Consider the following 15,725-nt stretch of genomic DNA (forward strand, 5'->3'; position numbering starts at 1 on the left):
TCATTATGATGATTATAATTATGATTAATTGTTAGGTCGGACGCTATGATCAGAGTTTGAACTCCGATCTCTCCATTTGTGTGTGTGAGTTTCAATGATTATTTTTCATTTGACTAAAAAAATTATTATGGTTAGCGAATTTCTTTTCACACTTCAGACTTCTCGCACGCCCTTTGTTTAGACTAAAATACCTAGTTTAGATTTTATAATTTGAACGATTTTTGAATTATGAATTATGAAATGGGTATTTATTCATTTCAAAACTCTAATTAGGCATGGCAACCCATTTATTTTGCAAATATCGTAGTTCAAATTATAAAATTTGTGTCGTATTTTCCCACCTTCGGATTATATAATCCAAAATCTGTGTGTGTGTTTCTCTAAACATGATAGGAACTCACCCCCTTTCTCACATTCCATTCTATACACCTCCAAAAACACCACATTTTTGGCAAAAACGTGATTTCAAAGCACAATTCAAGCATCAAAGGACTTCATGCACAACATTTTCGTTCGAGTGCAAAGGTAATGTTTGACTATAAAACATTCCTTACTCGATTTGTATATGTTTTCCTTTGATTCAAAGCAGAGGGCGTGTGAGAAGCCAATATAGTGGAAAAAGCGATTAAAATATGATTGGTAAAAGGCCCAAGTCCATAAGGCAAGGGCTTTGGCCCTTTTTTTTTTGTTAAGACTGCAATTCTCTCTTTTATTTTTAAAGGAAATGAGGTACTAACTTGACGGATGAATAATAGTTTAGAGACTATTAGTATATTTTTATAGTTTATTAACTAAATTAGTAAGAAAATTATAATTTAGGTACCATGGTTTATTCAAAATATAAAATATAGAGGAGACTTTATCTTGTGTTTCTTCTTTGCGTGTCTTTCCTTTTCTTTGTTGACACTACGATAAAAATAACCGTTCTTTTGTACATGTTCAGTTTTCATCTTCCATTATATTTTAATGAAGATTTATTTTTAAATACCAATGCTCATCATTCCTATTTAAACATGTTTGATTGGTCTTCGTGAGCTTAGCTCAGTTGGTATGGACAATATATAATATATATAAAGTCTGAGATTCGAACCCAGCCACCACAAAAAAAAAAAAACATGTTTGATTGATATGGTGGTCACTCTTTCGTTGAAGATTTTTGTAAGAAACAAAATAAAGTGTTTAATTAGTGCTTTAATCTAGTTTCATCATTGTGTACCAAAACATCTCCTACTTTTGTGAAGACAATAATGAGATCTGTAGCGTTCTTTACTAACGAAATCTCTTTTCATTTTTCTAGTGGTATTAGTGAGAAGAAGAATAAACATGGGAAACATTTAAAAATATTGACTGACCAAATTGAAATATTCATACCATTACTATCTCCTTAGCTAAACATAAAATTCTATTGACTAGATTACGAGAATTAAATTTATTTAGAATTTATACTGTTTTTTCTAGTCTGTCCTTTAAGAGAGAAAGTAAAACTCTTATCATTTTTTTTAAAGAAACTAAATTAATTTGAAGAGGAGCGAACTCTCAGGTCTCAAGTCAATACCACTAGATCAATCCAAATTGGTTCGTCTAATAATTTGTTATCAACAATATATTCAAGCCAATCGTTAAATTAAAAGTTCTCATTTAGTAGATCAACTCCACAATTTTTTTTATAAAGAAATTCGACAATTGTAGTTATGTAATTAGACCGTTTAAATTCAATAGTTTTTTTTAAAAGTTTGTCGTACGTTCAATTGAAGTCATCAAATAAACAATCATACAGTTTTAAAATTCTATAAACATTTTTATAATTGATCTTCTCAATGAGAACTTTTAATTTAACGGTCAAATTGGAGAAATATAATGCCGATAACGAATTATTGAACGGAGTAACTATATGCAAAGTTACTCGTGGGTTCGATGTATCCCTCCTCACTAAAATGTTCATACTACCAAATCGGTGGATCACTAAAAAATATGTAAGCCAACTGGATTTTATTTTTGAAGCCATCTCTCCAATTTAATTTTAGGTTAAATGTGTTCTTGGTCCTCATAACTATTTCAACTTTTGGTTTTAGTTCTTCTATAAAATTTCTTTGATTTTTAATCACTAAAAGTTTTCAATCACCACTTTTGTTCTCTACTTTAAAGTTAAGTCATCTGTTCCTTTCAAATTTTTATAGAAATGTAAAGAATATTATAAAAATCTCTCCAATTTTTTTTTGGACAAAATATGAACTTTTATGTGCCAAAAACATAAAAATTTGTATTTAATTATGTTTTGTTAAAAAAAAAAATTAAAACAGCAAACTTAGAATCGTAAGTTTGGAGTTTAGTTTTGTCAAGCAGTTGATCTATTTTAATATGTGAATTCCACCGGTAAGTCTCACTAACTGCAAACTTAGAATCATAAGTTACTTTGTTGTTCTTAGTTTTTTATTTGTTTCTTATAAAAAATAAAAAAAAAGAGGGAGCTGTTTACTTTAAATATAGAAACCAAAAAAAATCAGTGGTTATATATATCTTATCTTATAAATTAAAAAGGAAAACAATTATGGCTAAAAGAGTAAAATTATATGGCCATACATTAGTATATAATATTGCTTGGCGAAAGCATATCACAGCATCCACAGTAGCACACAAGGTAAATTCATGAGTATGAATTCCGGGTTCGATTCCCGGCTGTGGAATTATTTTTGCAACTGTTCTGTTTTTTTGGGTACAATACACCTTTTTTTTTGTTGACAAAAGGGTAATGATTATCACTTATTTATTTTTGGGCAATGAAATTGTTAGACCGCTTAATACTTTCTACCCCTTTCTTAGATTTGCTTGAAGATATACAATTATCTTAATTTTATATATTATAATATGGACAACGGAAGATCAACCTACGTATATGAAGAATATGAGCTAATTCTGTAAATCAACATTGATATTTTTTTATATTGTTTATAACAGTAGTAAAGATGATATATATCAATTTAGGTTGGCGATCATTCATTTCGTTTTTACGCTCTATTTAAACTATTTTATTTACTATTTTATCTTTTTTATAATACTATTTAATTTATTAAACAAAAATATATTAAATTCCATTACTACATGAACCCCCACTATAATATGAACAACATTAAAGCTTATTTTAATCTTATATGTCAATTTTTTTTTATCATAGTATATGTTAAAATTGACATATATATATATATATATATATATATATATATATATATATATATATATATATATATATATATATATGTGTGTGTGTGTGTGTGATCAAAGTGTGGTAAACGATATAAAATATTTATATGAGTTGGATTATGAAACTCACTAGATGTTAGGATAAACTTCAAGACAAATAGACAAATATACTTCCACAAAGAAAACAGTCACAACGGCTCCGAAAGATGAATCTATGTCTATGTAGAATATGTGTCAATTCCTTAAAAAGTAAACCAATATCGACATTTTCTATATTATTTACCCTTCATTTGTTTCCTTTTTACCCTTGATTTGAACTATTTTATTTACTATTTTATCTTTTTTTATAACATTATTTAAATTATTAATAAAAAATAGTCAAATTCCATTAAAATATGAACCCCACTATAATAGAAACAATATTGAAGCATAATTTAATCTTATTTCTCAAAAATATTTAATCATAGTATATGTCAAAATAATATCTCTATATATACACAATTAAGCACTGCAAAACAACAATGTGTCGTCTTTCCGCTAGTAATAGTATAAAATGTATTGTGTAATTAATTAGGAATGTTCAAAATTTATGTGAATTTTATAAACTAGTTAAAAAAAATGGCATTATGATTTATGATATGATTTAATTAGATGCAGGTGCGAACTTTTTTTACATCAACTGTGCATATTAATTAATTTCTTATATTAATAGGTTTTTAAATCACCAAACAACTTTTTAAAGGAGTTAAGTTTCTCCATAAGAGTTTAATTATTAGATCAAGTCATGTGTTCCCTTCTAATTTTTGCAGAAATGTTTAGAATTTATAAAAATTTCTCAAAAAAAATGATTTTTTTACAAAACATGAATTAAACATAGAAATTTATATTTAATTTTGTTTTGTTAAAAAATTCAATTTTTTTTTGGAGAGATTCTTACAATATTTTAAACATGATTATGAAAAAAACTTCAAAATTTCAAAAGATACACAAGCATTGAGTTAAAAGAAGAGATCAAAAGTGATGATCAAATTTTTTTAGAGGACTAAAAATCGAAGTAATTTATTTTGGTGCTGAAAACAATTGAGTTACGTGAGACTAATACATATAAAAATAGTCTTATTATATTTTTTTTTTCTGGAATTGTTGCCATGTTGGTGAGAACAATATTTATAGTCTAATTTTTTTTTTTTTTTTTGTGGCTGTCAGAGTTTGAATTCCAGACCTTGCATATATTAATGCATTGTCCTTACCAATTGAGTTAAGCTCACGAGGACAGTCTAATTATCTAATCTAATCCAATATTAATAGTTTCTATAATTTGTACTATCATTGATATTGAATTAAGGAGAATTTAATTGTTGAATATATTAAATTACTTTATCCTCTCAAAAAATTAAAATGAAATTACAATGAAACCCAGAAAGGTTTGGTCATCTCCATAATCTGGGTCGCGCAACCCCACAAAGGTAAGTGCTTCCATTGTGATTTCTTCAATGTTATTATGTTTTGTTTATAGCTTGCTCAACTTATTCCATATATTTCTGTTTTATGTTCTGCTGCATATACGTATTTACTTGATTTGGCTTTAAAATCAGTGTTAGGCTTTAACATTGGGTTTGGCTTCATTGGGTTTTGGGTTTCGTCTATGCTGTTGGCTATAGAACTATGGGTTTGGTGTTGGATAGTTTTAGTGTTTTTGTGTGCTTTATTGGCGGCTCAGTTGGAGCGGGTTGGGTTGGAGGAAAAGGGCTTGCGGGTAACGTGTTACCCTGTTATGGTCGAAGCATGGGGTAGCATTCTATCTTGTAAATCAATTTGTTTATTCGGATCTTTGAAGGGTTGGAATCACTTGTTCCTTCCAGATTTTAAGTTTGTTGGATTCACTTGCTCTTTATTTAATCTAAGAAAAAAGTCTGGGTTTAAATAGTTTCATGTCATATCTTACAAATTTTTGCATTAAGGTTGGTAAAAGAGTAGAACTATTACATATATAATGTGATTCTAGTACGATTTGTGGCTGCGATAGCCGTCCCTGCAAAAGGCAACGCCGCAGCAGAGCACAGCTCCACTCGACACCATGATTGACAATTGCATGCTAAATCGCTGTGATTCACAACATAGAGTTGCTTTAGTTTATATTTTGAATTAAAATTGGTATGAATGTTCATAAGGTTTCAGAGATTGTGTTCATACATGTGGCTGCAAATTTGTGTTTGGGTCTTTCTAGATGTGAGAGTTATAATTTTATGCTGCTGTTTTTGTATGAGTGAAGTGTTTCTGTGTGTGTGTGTGCGCGCGCGTGTGTTAGTTATGTCACTAAGTAGTGATTCATAAATGAAATGTTCCAATCTCTTTTCTCGTATGCTCCATATGTAACCTCATTTTGATTGAATTGTGTTTGAATAGGAAGAATGAGGCCTACATATATGCTTAGGGTTCTCAACAAGCAGTTTATTGGAATCGCCGGTGACACTGTAAATGCTGTTGCTAAGAAGCTGACATCATCACCTCCTCTTGTGTCGCACAAACCGGCTTTTATAGATGCATTCCTGTACAAGATGAAAAAGAATCCAGAACTTCTGAAGAATAAATCCATTTGGTCACGGAGATCTACTATCTTGCTGGAATTTGTTGATTCCCATGTCAAGATTTACAACGGGAAAACCTTCATTCGTTGTAAGATCACCGAGGGAAAAGTGGGTCATAAGTTTGGTGAGTTCGCCCTCACCAGGAAACGCAAATCCAAAGACCAACCTAATGCCAAAGTCAAACAACTCAAGAAAAAGAAGTGATTTTTTTTAGGAGGTTGATTTTCTGAATAGTTTATATTCTGAAAAAGAAGTTTACTTATTTACATCAATGTGGATTAAGAATATGACTTCTTTCCATCTGATGTATTTAACTTTGAGTATTGACAACAAGAATTGTTGATCTCTTCTTGATATTGATTTCTTTTTGGTGTATTTACATCAATGTGGATGAATCAATTGGGTTTATTAACTATTTGATCTCTTCATTTTTGTTGTTCTAGTTTAACTCATGGACTGATTTATCGATTTATGGTTATGAGGATGTGAATTTTGACTAGAACAAATTTTTTGATCAAAATGAAAATTATAGTTAATTGGATATTATTTCAATAAAAAACTTTATGGTGCACTAACTCACTTTTTGAATGTCCCGTGAGCTCAGCTAATGCATAATATATGCAAGGTCCAAAGTTTGAACTCCGGACACAAAAAAAACTCACTTTTTGAATAATTGACATATGCACCACCAAAAAAAGAAAAAAGAATAATTGACATATAACATTGTGGATATTTCAATCGTCTTTCTTTCTCAAATGGAGACTATAAAAGCTTAAGAAATGTTGTATTGGAAACAATGAGAATGATAGAAGTGAACAAGTTAGTTATAAATAAATCCGTATAACTACCTATATTTCAGTAGTCTCCCACAAGCTTGAAGGTGTTCACAACAATTCTAACTTGGGACGAACAATAGAAAAAATAATCAAAGTAAAAAAGAAAACAATCTTTAAATTGGTAGCAATTGAGGTGCATAGCAACTAGAAGTCTTTCACCAACTTTTGAACCCCTTGAAGCTTCTTCGAGCATCTCCACAATATTCACTCCAAAAGAATTAAGATACTCCACTCTCAGGAGTAACCAACCCAAATGGTCAAATAAACAACAAAAATTGAACCATCAAGCAAAATCACAACTCAAGGTTTTACCACTTGAAGGAAACAACAATCCAATGTTTAACCGCCATAAGGCAAAATCTAACATCAACATAGCCAATTAAGGCACAAAGCTTTAACCATCTAGCAAACATGTTTAGCCACCATAGGGTAGAAACTCAAATGAAGTGAACAAGTTGGTTATACATAAATCAACCTTCTACCTTATATACTAGCTAGCTAAAATCGGTATGACTACCTATATTTCAACATCACTAGCTCTAGATAAAATTTTACAATTAAAGTTTAAACTATGGCATGAATGATCACATCAAGCTGTACTAAGTACTAAGAAAACCCTAAGTATCCTAAGCTTATCACATCTCTCTCTACAACAAAAAAATAACCGTATCCAAACTTGGCTCAAGTGGATGACAAAAATAATCACTAGTTTCTAACTCAGTTGAACTTGAAAATTAAGACGATTACTCAATAAACCATTTGGATTGTTCACGTGGCCCTCAACCAATTAGAACACAACTACCAATCAACATTTTTAAAAGATGTGAGCAATTTAAGATGTCTATTGAACAATCACATGAAATCAACATAATCCCAAGTCTACATGCTCAAAAATCACGTGCCTTACATACAGAAATTTTGTACTACCATTAATTTTTTTTCTAAGTCTTCAAACTTTTTGACCCTATAACGATTCTACACTTTGACTACAAAAAGAACGATTCTACGTTTCTTTTTGGAAAAGACGATTCTAAATTTCTTCTCCTATCACATAGTTTTCATTAAAAACAATTAATTTATTAATAAATCAATTGACAAGAGTTAAAATATCGTTCTTTCAAAAAAATGAGTTAAAATATTTTTGTAGTATATATTCTATGATTCTTGTCATTAGGCTTTTTAACAAAATAAATATTTATTCCTTTTGAAAAATTAAGATATTTTTAGTTTCTTTTCAAGATTTAAGAGATATATACATAGATATTGAGAATAATCTATTTTAAACTGACATCACACTTAAGATGCAAATTCAGTGGTTAAAGTGTAACCTTATAATTTAAAGGTACGTAATTATTATTTTTTGACAAGTTTAAGGTACGTAATTTAAATCTCCTTGGAGTCCTTTGTAAAATGACTATTAATATTATTTTAATTAATAAAAATTTCATCCTTCTCATTTTCGTAGATTTAAATTGATATTTAATTATATATATATATATATATTAATTTTAAATTGATATTTAATAAAATATGTTATTTTGCTAAATCATCTCGATTTTTAAGGCAAATCATCTCTTTTTTTATATGACCAAAATGTTCAACTTCTACGTGTCACTATCACCGTTTTTTTTTTTTTTTTTACTAAAGTTACCAAAATAATGATGATCATGTGACCACATGTAGGATTTCTCCTTGTGGTCACTATCACCGTTATTTTTTTTTTTACTAAAATACCAAATTATTTTTTCAGAGGAGGATTCAAGTGTTTTTGGCCCGGTGAAAGTAAACACACAATAAGCAATTATCAAAAACCATGTTTTGTAAAGAGTGGTGATACATGCACACCTACAGGTGACATACACACCAATGTAAAGAGTGTTGTCATCAATTTCTTTGCAACACTCATTCTTTTATTAAGTAATAAAAATTATATCAATTCAATCACTTTAAAATTTAGTCTCACACAAAGTAATGTGATCCACATGATTTTTATCCGATAAGTGATAGAATGATAAAAAAAAAATATACTATTAAAATGAGTGTTGCTAACAAGAAGAGATTCTCTATATTTTTAAAATTGAATTGATATCTTTGGATGTAAAATGTCTAATGACTAATATCACCAATTTGTAAAATATTTTACATTTTTCCTTCTCTACCAATTGCTATCACTGTTCTACTTCCTCAAATCATAATCCTATAAATTTCACCACCATTATTGTTGGTGAGTTGGAGCTTTGACAAAGAAGGCATTCCAACTCATAAAGTACAAATATTAATCAGAAACCTATCCATATCCTCAAATCATTGTGATGCCTTGAATGGTACGTTTTATGCAGAATAATTTAGAAGGCATGCGCTCTTCACAATTCAAGTCAAACTAACCGGCCTTTCTTGCACCGTTTCTCCCATTGGAACGTCTCTATTGGGTTTCATATTTAAATTTTATAATTTTGTTCAACAATCGAATTGAGAACTTCTTTGATACACTTATAAATTAAGGTGATTTTTTATTAGTTTTAAGAGTCTAACAACGAAATTTAGACACATTAAATTTTGAAAAATAGAGTTATTGGTTCGAACTTACGCTCTAATATATCAAATATTAGAGATCTTCTTCTTTCTATTAGAGAGTAATCTAAGGGTTTATTTGGGTTTTCTAAATTCTTTATAGATATTTTAATAAAATATCGTATTATTTACATATAAAAAGGTAATTTGTCGTGTATGATTAATAAGGACCACTTGATAGCGACTTAAAAGTTGAGTACAATCACTTAAAAAATTTCAACTATTAATTAGAGTAAAATATGGATAAATTAGTTAAGTATAATGTGACACATAATGAAAGCCATTTGATAATGGCCATGCAATCAAAAATCAATTCCTTAAAATTTTGCAGTTGAATATTTTTTTTATGGTGTCCGAGATACGAAAGTATGAATCCGGACCTTATATATTATGTATTATCGTTACCAACTGAGTTAAGTTTATGAAAATTTTTGCGGCTGAACATGTTTTAGAGAGAAAGAAACCGAATAATTTTGTTTCTTACCCACACAACAATGCAACTGTCATAACAATAATTGAATAGTGCAACATTTTCTCTATGTCGTAACAATAATTGAATAGTGCAACATGCATTTTCTCTATTATTGAACAATTTGGATAAGGAGAGGTACTTTGCACTTTACGTGGTCATTTGAACTATTGAAGCATGCTCATAGTCTTGGTTTCCGTACCTAAATTACAACTCATGACTTCATGGGTTAACTTCATTTGTTTTTATTAATCTAGCTAGTGTACTTTTATACATTAGTTTATGTTAACAAATGTCATAGGGTATATATATATATATATATATCGGGTATCATTTGCACATAATTGCAGAGATTAATCTTTTGAGCATTGTGAGACTCAAATGAATAACAAGTTCTTCCTAGGAGTTTTAACACTGTTGCATTCTCAATGTTGAATTCAAACTCAGAACTTTGGTTATATTAAAAGAGATATGTCATCGCACGGAGTTAAGTTATATTCATCTCCTAAGATTTTGTTTGGTAAAAAGTTGTCAATAATGGATAAGTTAGTTTATAACATGAACTTATAGGATGTAATCGATAAGATAATTGATAGTTGGTAACAGATAATCTAACTTATTGAATTGATATATTCGCTAAAATTAACGATTAAATTATCTTATAAATATGAAGCGACATAAAATATGTTTAATTAATTCTTAATTTGTTTTCCAGTTAAGATAACAAAGGTAAAACTGAGATAAAAGCTGATAAACCATATAAAACTACTTGAATTAACTTATCAAAAAGTGTTCTAGGCTCTGCTTGGTAAGACACAATTTTGAGGAAATTGTTTTTTGAACAAGTTTTGAGGAAATTGTTTATAAGCGCATAAGACTAAAAAAATATACATTTTTGATAACTATCATTTTCTTCCTGGCTTGGCTTATATCTTATTTTTACCATCATATAACATTTTTTTTATAAGTTAGTTCAAATAGCTTATATAATTTTTTTCATAAGACACATACATAGCTCACATATGGTTCTTAGACCGTTAGTGATTCGGGATTTGGTTGTGAGTTAAGTATATAATTTAATTAAAAATTGTTGCATCTAATCATATGGTTGTGTTATTCTCCATTTGAAAATGTACTTTCAAGCAGGTCTGAATCATGTAGGAAACTAAAGCAGCTTCCATAAAAATCCAAACTCGTAGCATGCCTGGGTTAGGCAAGCAAGCCATCAAGCTTTTAATTATATAACTGGAGTACTAGTAACTTATGCTAGCTTGTGTTTTAATTGGACATAACACGTGTACAAGTGATTAATTAATGATGCAATTGAATTGTAGCACCCGGATTCAAATTATATATGTTTGAATTAAAAATCTCTATGATACTTTGATTACGTAATTGCACAAATCGCAATCCCATTGAGTAAGACAATTATAATAAATTGCTAAAACATTTTTCAAAATATTAGGTTTTCTAGAGAAAAAAAAACAATATTTGTTATGATGTTTTAATTTGTGAGTTTTGACTTTTCTTAGTATTGATTGAAAATTACATGTCGAAGATGTTTTATATTGCTTATAATTGTAAAGGATGAAGGAGACCAATGTTGCATATAAGAGTTTTAGTTCTTTATTATATGATGTAAAAGTGAAATCACTTTAAGCTTGTATCTGATTTTTTTTCTTTTCATTTACTCTTGTTTTAGGATACTGGGAGATGTAGTTAGGTATTTGCTTTGAAAGGTGGGGTGAATCGAGACCAATAATTATTTGAGAGTAGTCTACGTGTCGTAAAAGTTTTTTATATAATGTTATTATCTCGTTATTAGACAACAATCGTGGCTTTCCTCTAATTTTAGAGTTTTCACATTATTTTCTTATGATGTGATTATGTTCATTTATTTTCTCGATTCATATTTATCCCAACAACTTTTGAATTAAATGAATGTGTTAAATCATTTTATAGATTCAATTTATAAATTTTAATTGATTATCATAATTTTAGAATTTCAAAAAGTTAAAAAGGATGAAGAAAATTAAAGAAGAAAATGGACAAATCATCTAATAGACTAAGAGTTATGATAACTGAACACATAATATCAAACACAATACAGACACCACCGTATAAAATACAGTATTTTTTTTCTTTTCCCTCTTTCTCTCTCTTCTCTTCCTCCCCAGTCCCCACTGCTTCTTTCTCGTCCCACCCATAACTACAACCACCAACCATGGCTCCTCCCCGACCATTGACCACCAACAATCGTCGTCATTTCGCTCCTCCTCCTTCTCAGTTTGCACCAACACCACCACCACCTCTCAGCCTTCTTCCATCACAACATCACCACCACCATCCCTCTCCTCATATCCACTCCAATCTCCGTTCACATAAGAACCACTGCCATCCCTTAGTCTTCTTCTCAGATCCCGCGTCGCTGTTCACATACCACCATGGCTCTCCGATCTCACCATCCTTAGCCATCACCAACGTTTTTCTCACCACCACCACCACTACATCCTTCTTCTCCGACCAACTTACACAACCACCACCGTGCTTCTTCCACTCGGATCTCAACCACCATGCCTCCTTCTCCGGTGATACTGGGTCGTCGTAAGGTATATTACAGAGCAAGATAAGAAGAAGATCAGTGAGGTGAGGAGGGAGAAGAGGCGCACAAACACAAGAGAGAGGGATGATTTCATAAAATTATCCATGCACTTTAAAAGAAATTACAAAAAATGCCATTGGTGTCTTTTTTGTGCCAAAAAACCTATGTCTGTTTATCATTTCTCAATAGACTAATAGTACCTCTACTTTGCCTTATTACTAAACCTACTCCATTATAGAGATTCAACATGTTGGCTTCCACTATTTTCTTTTTTGATCAATTGGCTTGCACTATTGTGTAATCAACTACTGGCACAAAAAATATAATTGTATTCTGCGCTAATTAACCACAAGCACTAGGAAATTATATGTCCAATTAAGAAACGTACCTAGCTATATTAGAGAACTCCCTCCACAACCCTTAAAAAGTGATCATAATGTTGAAGACTGGATTGCGGAAAAACACGACATAATCAGTATTGAAAGACTATCTTTTATTGATCAAAATTAACATGATTCTCACCAAATTATATGAATGTATAAGTTTACTATAGTCCTTCAAATTTTAACCAACCAAATAAGTGTGTTGATAATGTTTATCAAAAAAATATGTTACTAGCATCTTTATTTTTATATCAAAAGTAGAATCAATTAGGTCAAAATAAAAACGTTAATTGCATAATTCGAAAGCCAGCGCTTTTATAAAAAAATACAATACCAAATGCACCTTCATTGGTTGAACTTTGTCTTTCAGTTACCCTAGTTGTGACATCAATCATGCCAATTATAGAGAGGGTTGGTCTAATTTTGGCCAATTAAAGACCCTTTAACTTTTTCTATTTTTATACGAAAAGACCCTTTAACTTAACCGAAGCTTAATTTGAATATGTGTACTATTAAATAATGCTTGAAACTAACTATCAAGAGTATAAAATGTCCTCAATGAGTAATGGTTATGACTTCATATTGACACACACCGTTGGATGGGACCAATGACAATATATAATAACAAGTCAAATTCCACAAAGTTCATTCTAAACCGTTGCTTTAGCAACTTGGTTTAGTTTAAAAGTTAATTAACAATAAAATGCAAATAGGATTCTTTCTTGTGAAAAAAAAAGAGATTTCCAACCATAAAATTTTATATTGAATAAAAATAAATGGCCCCAAATAAAAAATAGACGGAAACCGTCCTTCGTTTTTGAGCCAAGCAATTTGCCCAACATGAAAGGGAACCAGCATTGCCCAACAACTAAAATTATATTGGACCATAAAACTAATAATTACTGCTAAAAAATTAATTAACTATAAAGTTAAGAAATATGAAATATAAAATTTGGGGATACAAGGATGACTGAATGGGGAGAGTTAAAGAGGTTGAGAGTTCGACCCACATCTTCGGCATAAAAAAATTAAGAAATGTGATAGACATGATTCTCTTTTCAATAAAATCATCCTCTCGTTGAATAAATGTATGAATCCCACGATATGTGAGACTCATTTGTAAAGCATGAGATTATACAAGTTTCACCTTTTAAAATAGCAAATGTTAACCCACTAGGGTTAGTATGGTGGTATTGACTTAGAACCCGAGAATCAAGGTCTCAAGTTCGAATTTGGGTGCTAATTTGGGTGGGCTAATTTAACTTATTAAAACAAAAAGTAAATGTTGGAAAAATAATAGTATTTCTAGCCCTAATTATTTTTTTCAACAATCACTACTAGAAAAAGCAAAATTAGTGAGGGAAATTAGGGACGAAAAAAATGAAATTCCTCATAAATTCCTTGGTCACAAAATTTAGTGATGGAATTAGAGAGGGATTTTACATTTTCCCTCACTAAATTTCCCTCACTAATTTTTGTTTTTTTAGTAGTGAATACTAACATTTGGAGCTTCAAAGTTCATTGTTAAATTAATGAATGAATTAGTGATATATTTAATTTAATTTTCTCTAATTTTAGTTTTTGATTCTATTTTTTAGTAATAAAAGAATATCTTTTAAGAAAAAAAAAATGCATAAATAATTAAACTTACATGCTAAGTTTTGTTGTCTTTTTTTTTCAAGAGTTTTGTTGTCGTTTTATTACAATAATTTTTTTTTTTTTATGCATGGACGAGGTCAGACATATCTCATTTATTTACCTTAAGATGAATTTCTAACAACTAGAATATTTGGCCAAAATAGTGTCTTTTTCTTTCCTTCTTTCTCCCTATATTGTAAGCAAAAGGAAATTGAAAACAGTCACAATCATTATCTTCTATGTAGATTGAAAACTTAGATCATTGGAGTAATATATATATTATGTTCTTACCCAATACCTTATCGTGTAAAAAACACCATCTACCTTATCTGAATTCAATTTATTTATCTTTTTTTTTGAAGGAGTTTTATTTATCTTTTATAAGCTAAGGTGCGTGAGCATAAACATGGTAACTTTAGTTTAACGATAAATAACATTTGACTTTGAACCTTTGTACTCAAGAATATGAATACTTACAATAATGGGAATCTCGTTTTCGACAATGGCTGACTTATTAGTTTTGCTTCTTGATGTTGTTTGCACGCATTAAAAACCATTAGTAAGATTCTACTATATGTTTTGGACACGTCAACTAATTAATATACATACTTTTCTATGTAACTAAGTTGGTGGAGTGTGGAACGGGGATACAAATTATCCACACAAGTAGTTTTCATTTAGCTTTGGTTTGAATTTCCATATAGGTAAAGGTTGCCATCTAAGGTCTTTGGTTTGATCATAATTCATAAGCAAATTTAGTACAAAAATGCTCTAAACTAGTAACGTGATACTGAAAATCCTATAAACTCTCATTTTTCATGCAGCTAGAGGACATGCATGATTGGGTGTCCACGTCAACCCTTCATAGTGATGGGACCAAAGGGTGCAAAATAATTATTGATATTGAATTTGCGCATATCAAAGGTTGGAGTCACCTTTGAATTGAAAGTGATTCGTAGATAACTATTTCAAAATCTCATGATTTGGTTCCTTGGGACCTTCCCAATTGTTGGAACAATTGCTTTGCCTCTCCTTTACGTCTCCTCTTCTCCCATGTCTTCAGAGAAGGTAACACTTATTCCGACAAACTTACTATCCTGGGACACGACTGTCATGACTTTACTTGGTGGGACACTCTTCCAACGATTTAAAACATAATTATGAACTCATTATCAATAATTTTACAAGAAAAAATTACAGAAAATATGATATTCAAATCACTACTAGGGTGCCAATTTTTTAGTTAATCCACAGAACACTCAAATACCAAGGACATGTTTCTGTATGACTTTTGCAACAAAAAGAAGTAGAAATTAAATATTTACCTATGTTTGTTACCAACCGTTGAAATTGAGAGCATATATAGCAGTACCACTAACCACACATTCAAGATCGAATATAAAATTGCAACCATTAATTAATTTGCTGAAACAATATTGA

At 30.1% G+C, this 15,725-nt stretch overlaps 2 protein-coding genes across 2 annotated transcripts; both read left to right on the forward strand.

The window, feature by feature from the left end:
- The first annotated feature begins 4,637 nt into the window (after positions 1-4,637).
- Positions 4,638-6,201, forward strand: LOC11431782 (ribosomal protein S19, mitochondrial). The gene is made up of 2 exons (XM_003616830.4): positions 4,638-4,664; positions 5,605-6,201. Exon 2 carries the CDS (start codon positions 5,610-5,612, stop codon positions 5,988-5,990), a length of 381 nt encoding a protein of 126 aa, XP_003616878.2. The 5' UTR covers positions 4,638-4,664; positions 5,605-5,609; the 3' UTR covers positions 5,991-6,201.
- Positions 6,202-11,886: 5,685 nt separating this feature from the next.
- LOC120580692 (uncharacterized) lies at positions 11,887-12,270 on the forward strand. The gene has a single exon (XM_039834757.1). It carries the CDS (start codon positions 11,887-11,889, stop codon positions 12,268-12,270), a length of 384 nt encoding a protein of 127 aa, XP_039690691.1.
- Positions 12,271-15,725: the final 3,455 nt, after the last annotated feature.

The sequence above is a fragment of the Medicago truncatula genome, chromosome 5 (assembly GCF_003473485.1).
Source record: "Medicago truncatula cultivar Jemalong A17 chromosome 5, MtrunA17r5.0-ANR, whole genome shotgun sequence".
In the NCBI taxonomy this organism is placed as follows: domain Eukaryota; kingdom Viridiplantae; phylum Streptophyta; class Magnoliopsida; order Fabales; family Fabaceae; genus Medicago; species Medicago truncatula.

Excerpts from the sequence above, each read along its gene's own strand:
- LOC11431782 (XM_003616830.4), top strand. The coding sequence starts at position 5,610 with ATGAGGCCTACATATATGCTTAGGGTTCTCAACAAGCAGTTTATTGGA.
- LOC120580692 (XM_039834757.1), top strand. The coding sequence starts at position 11,887 with ATGGCTCCTCCCCGACCATTGACCACCAACAATCGTCGTCATTTCGCT.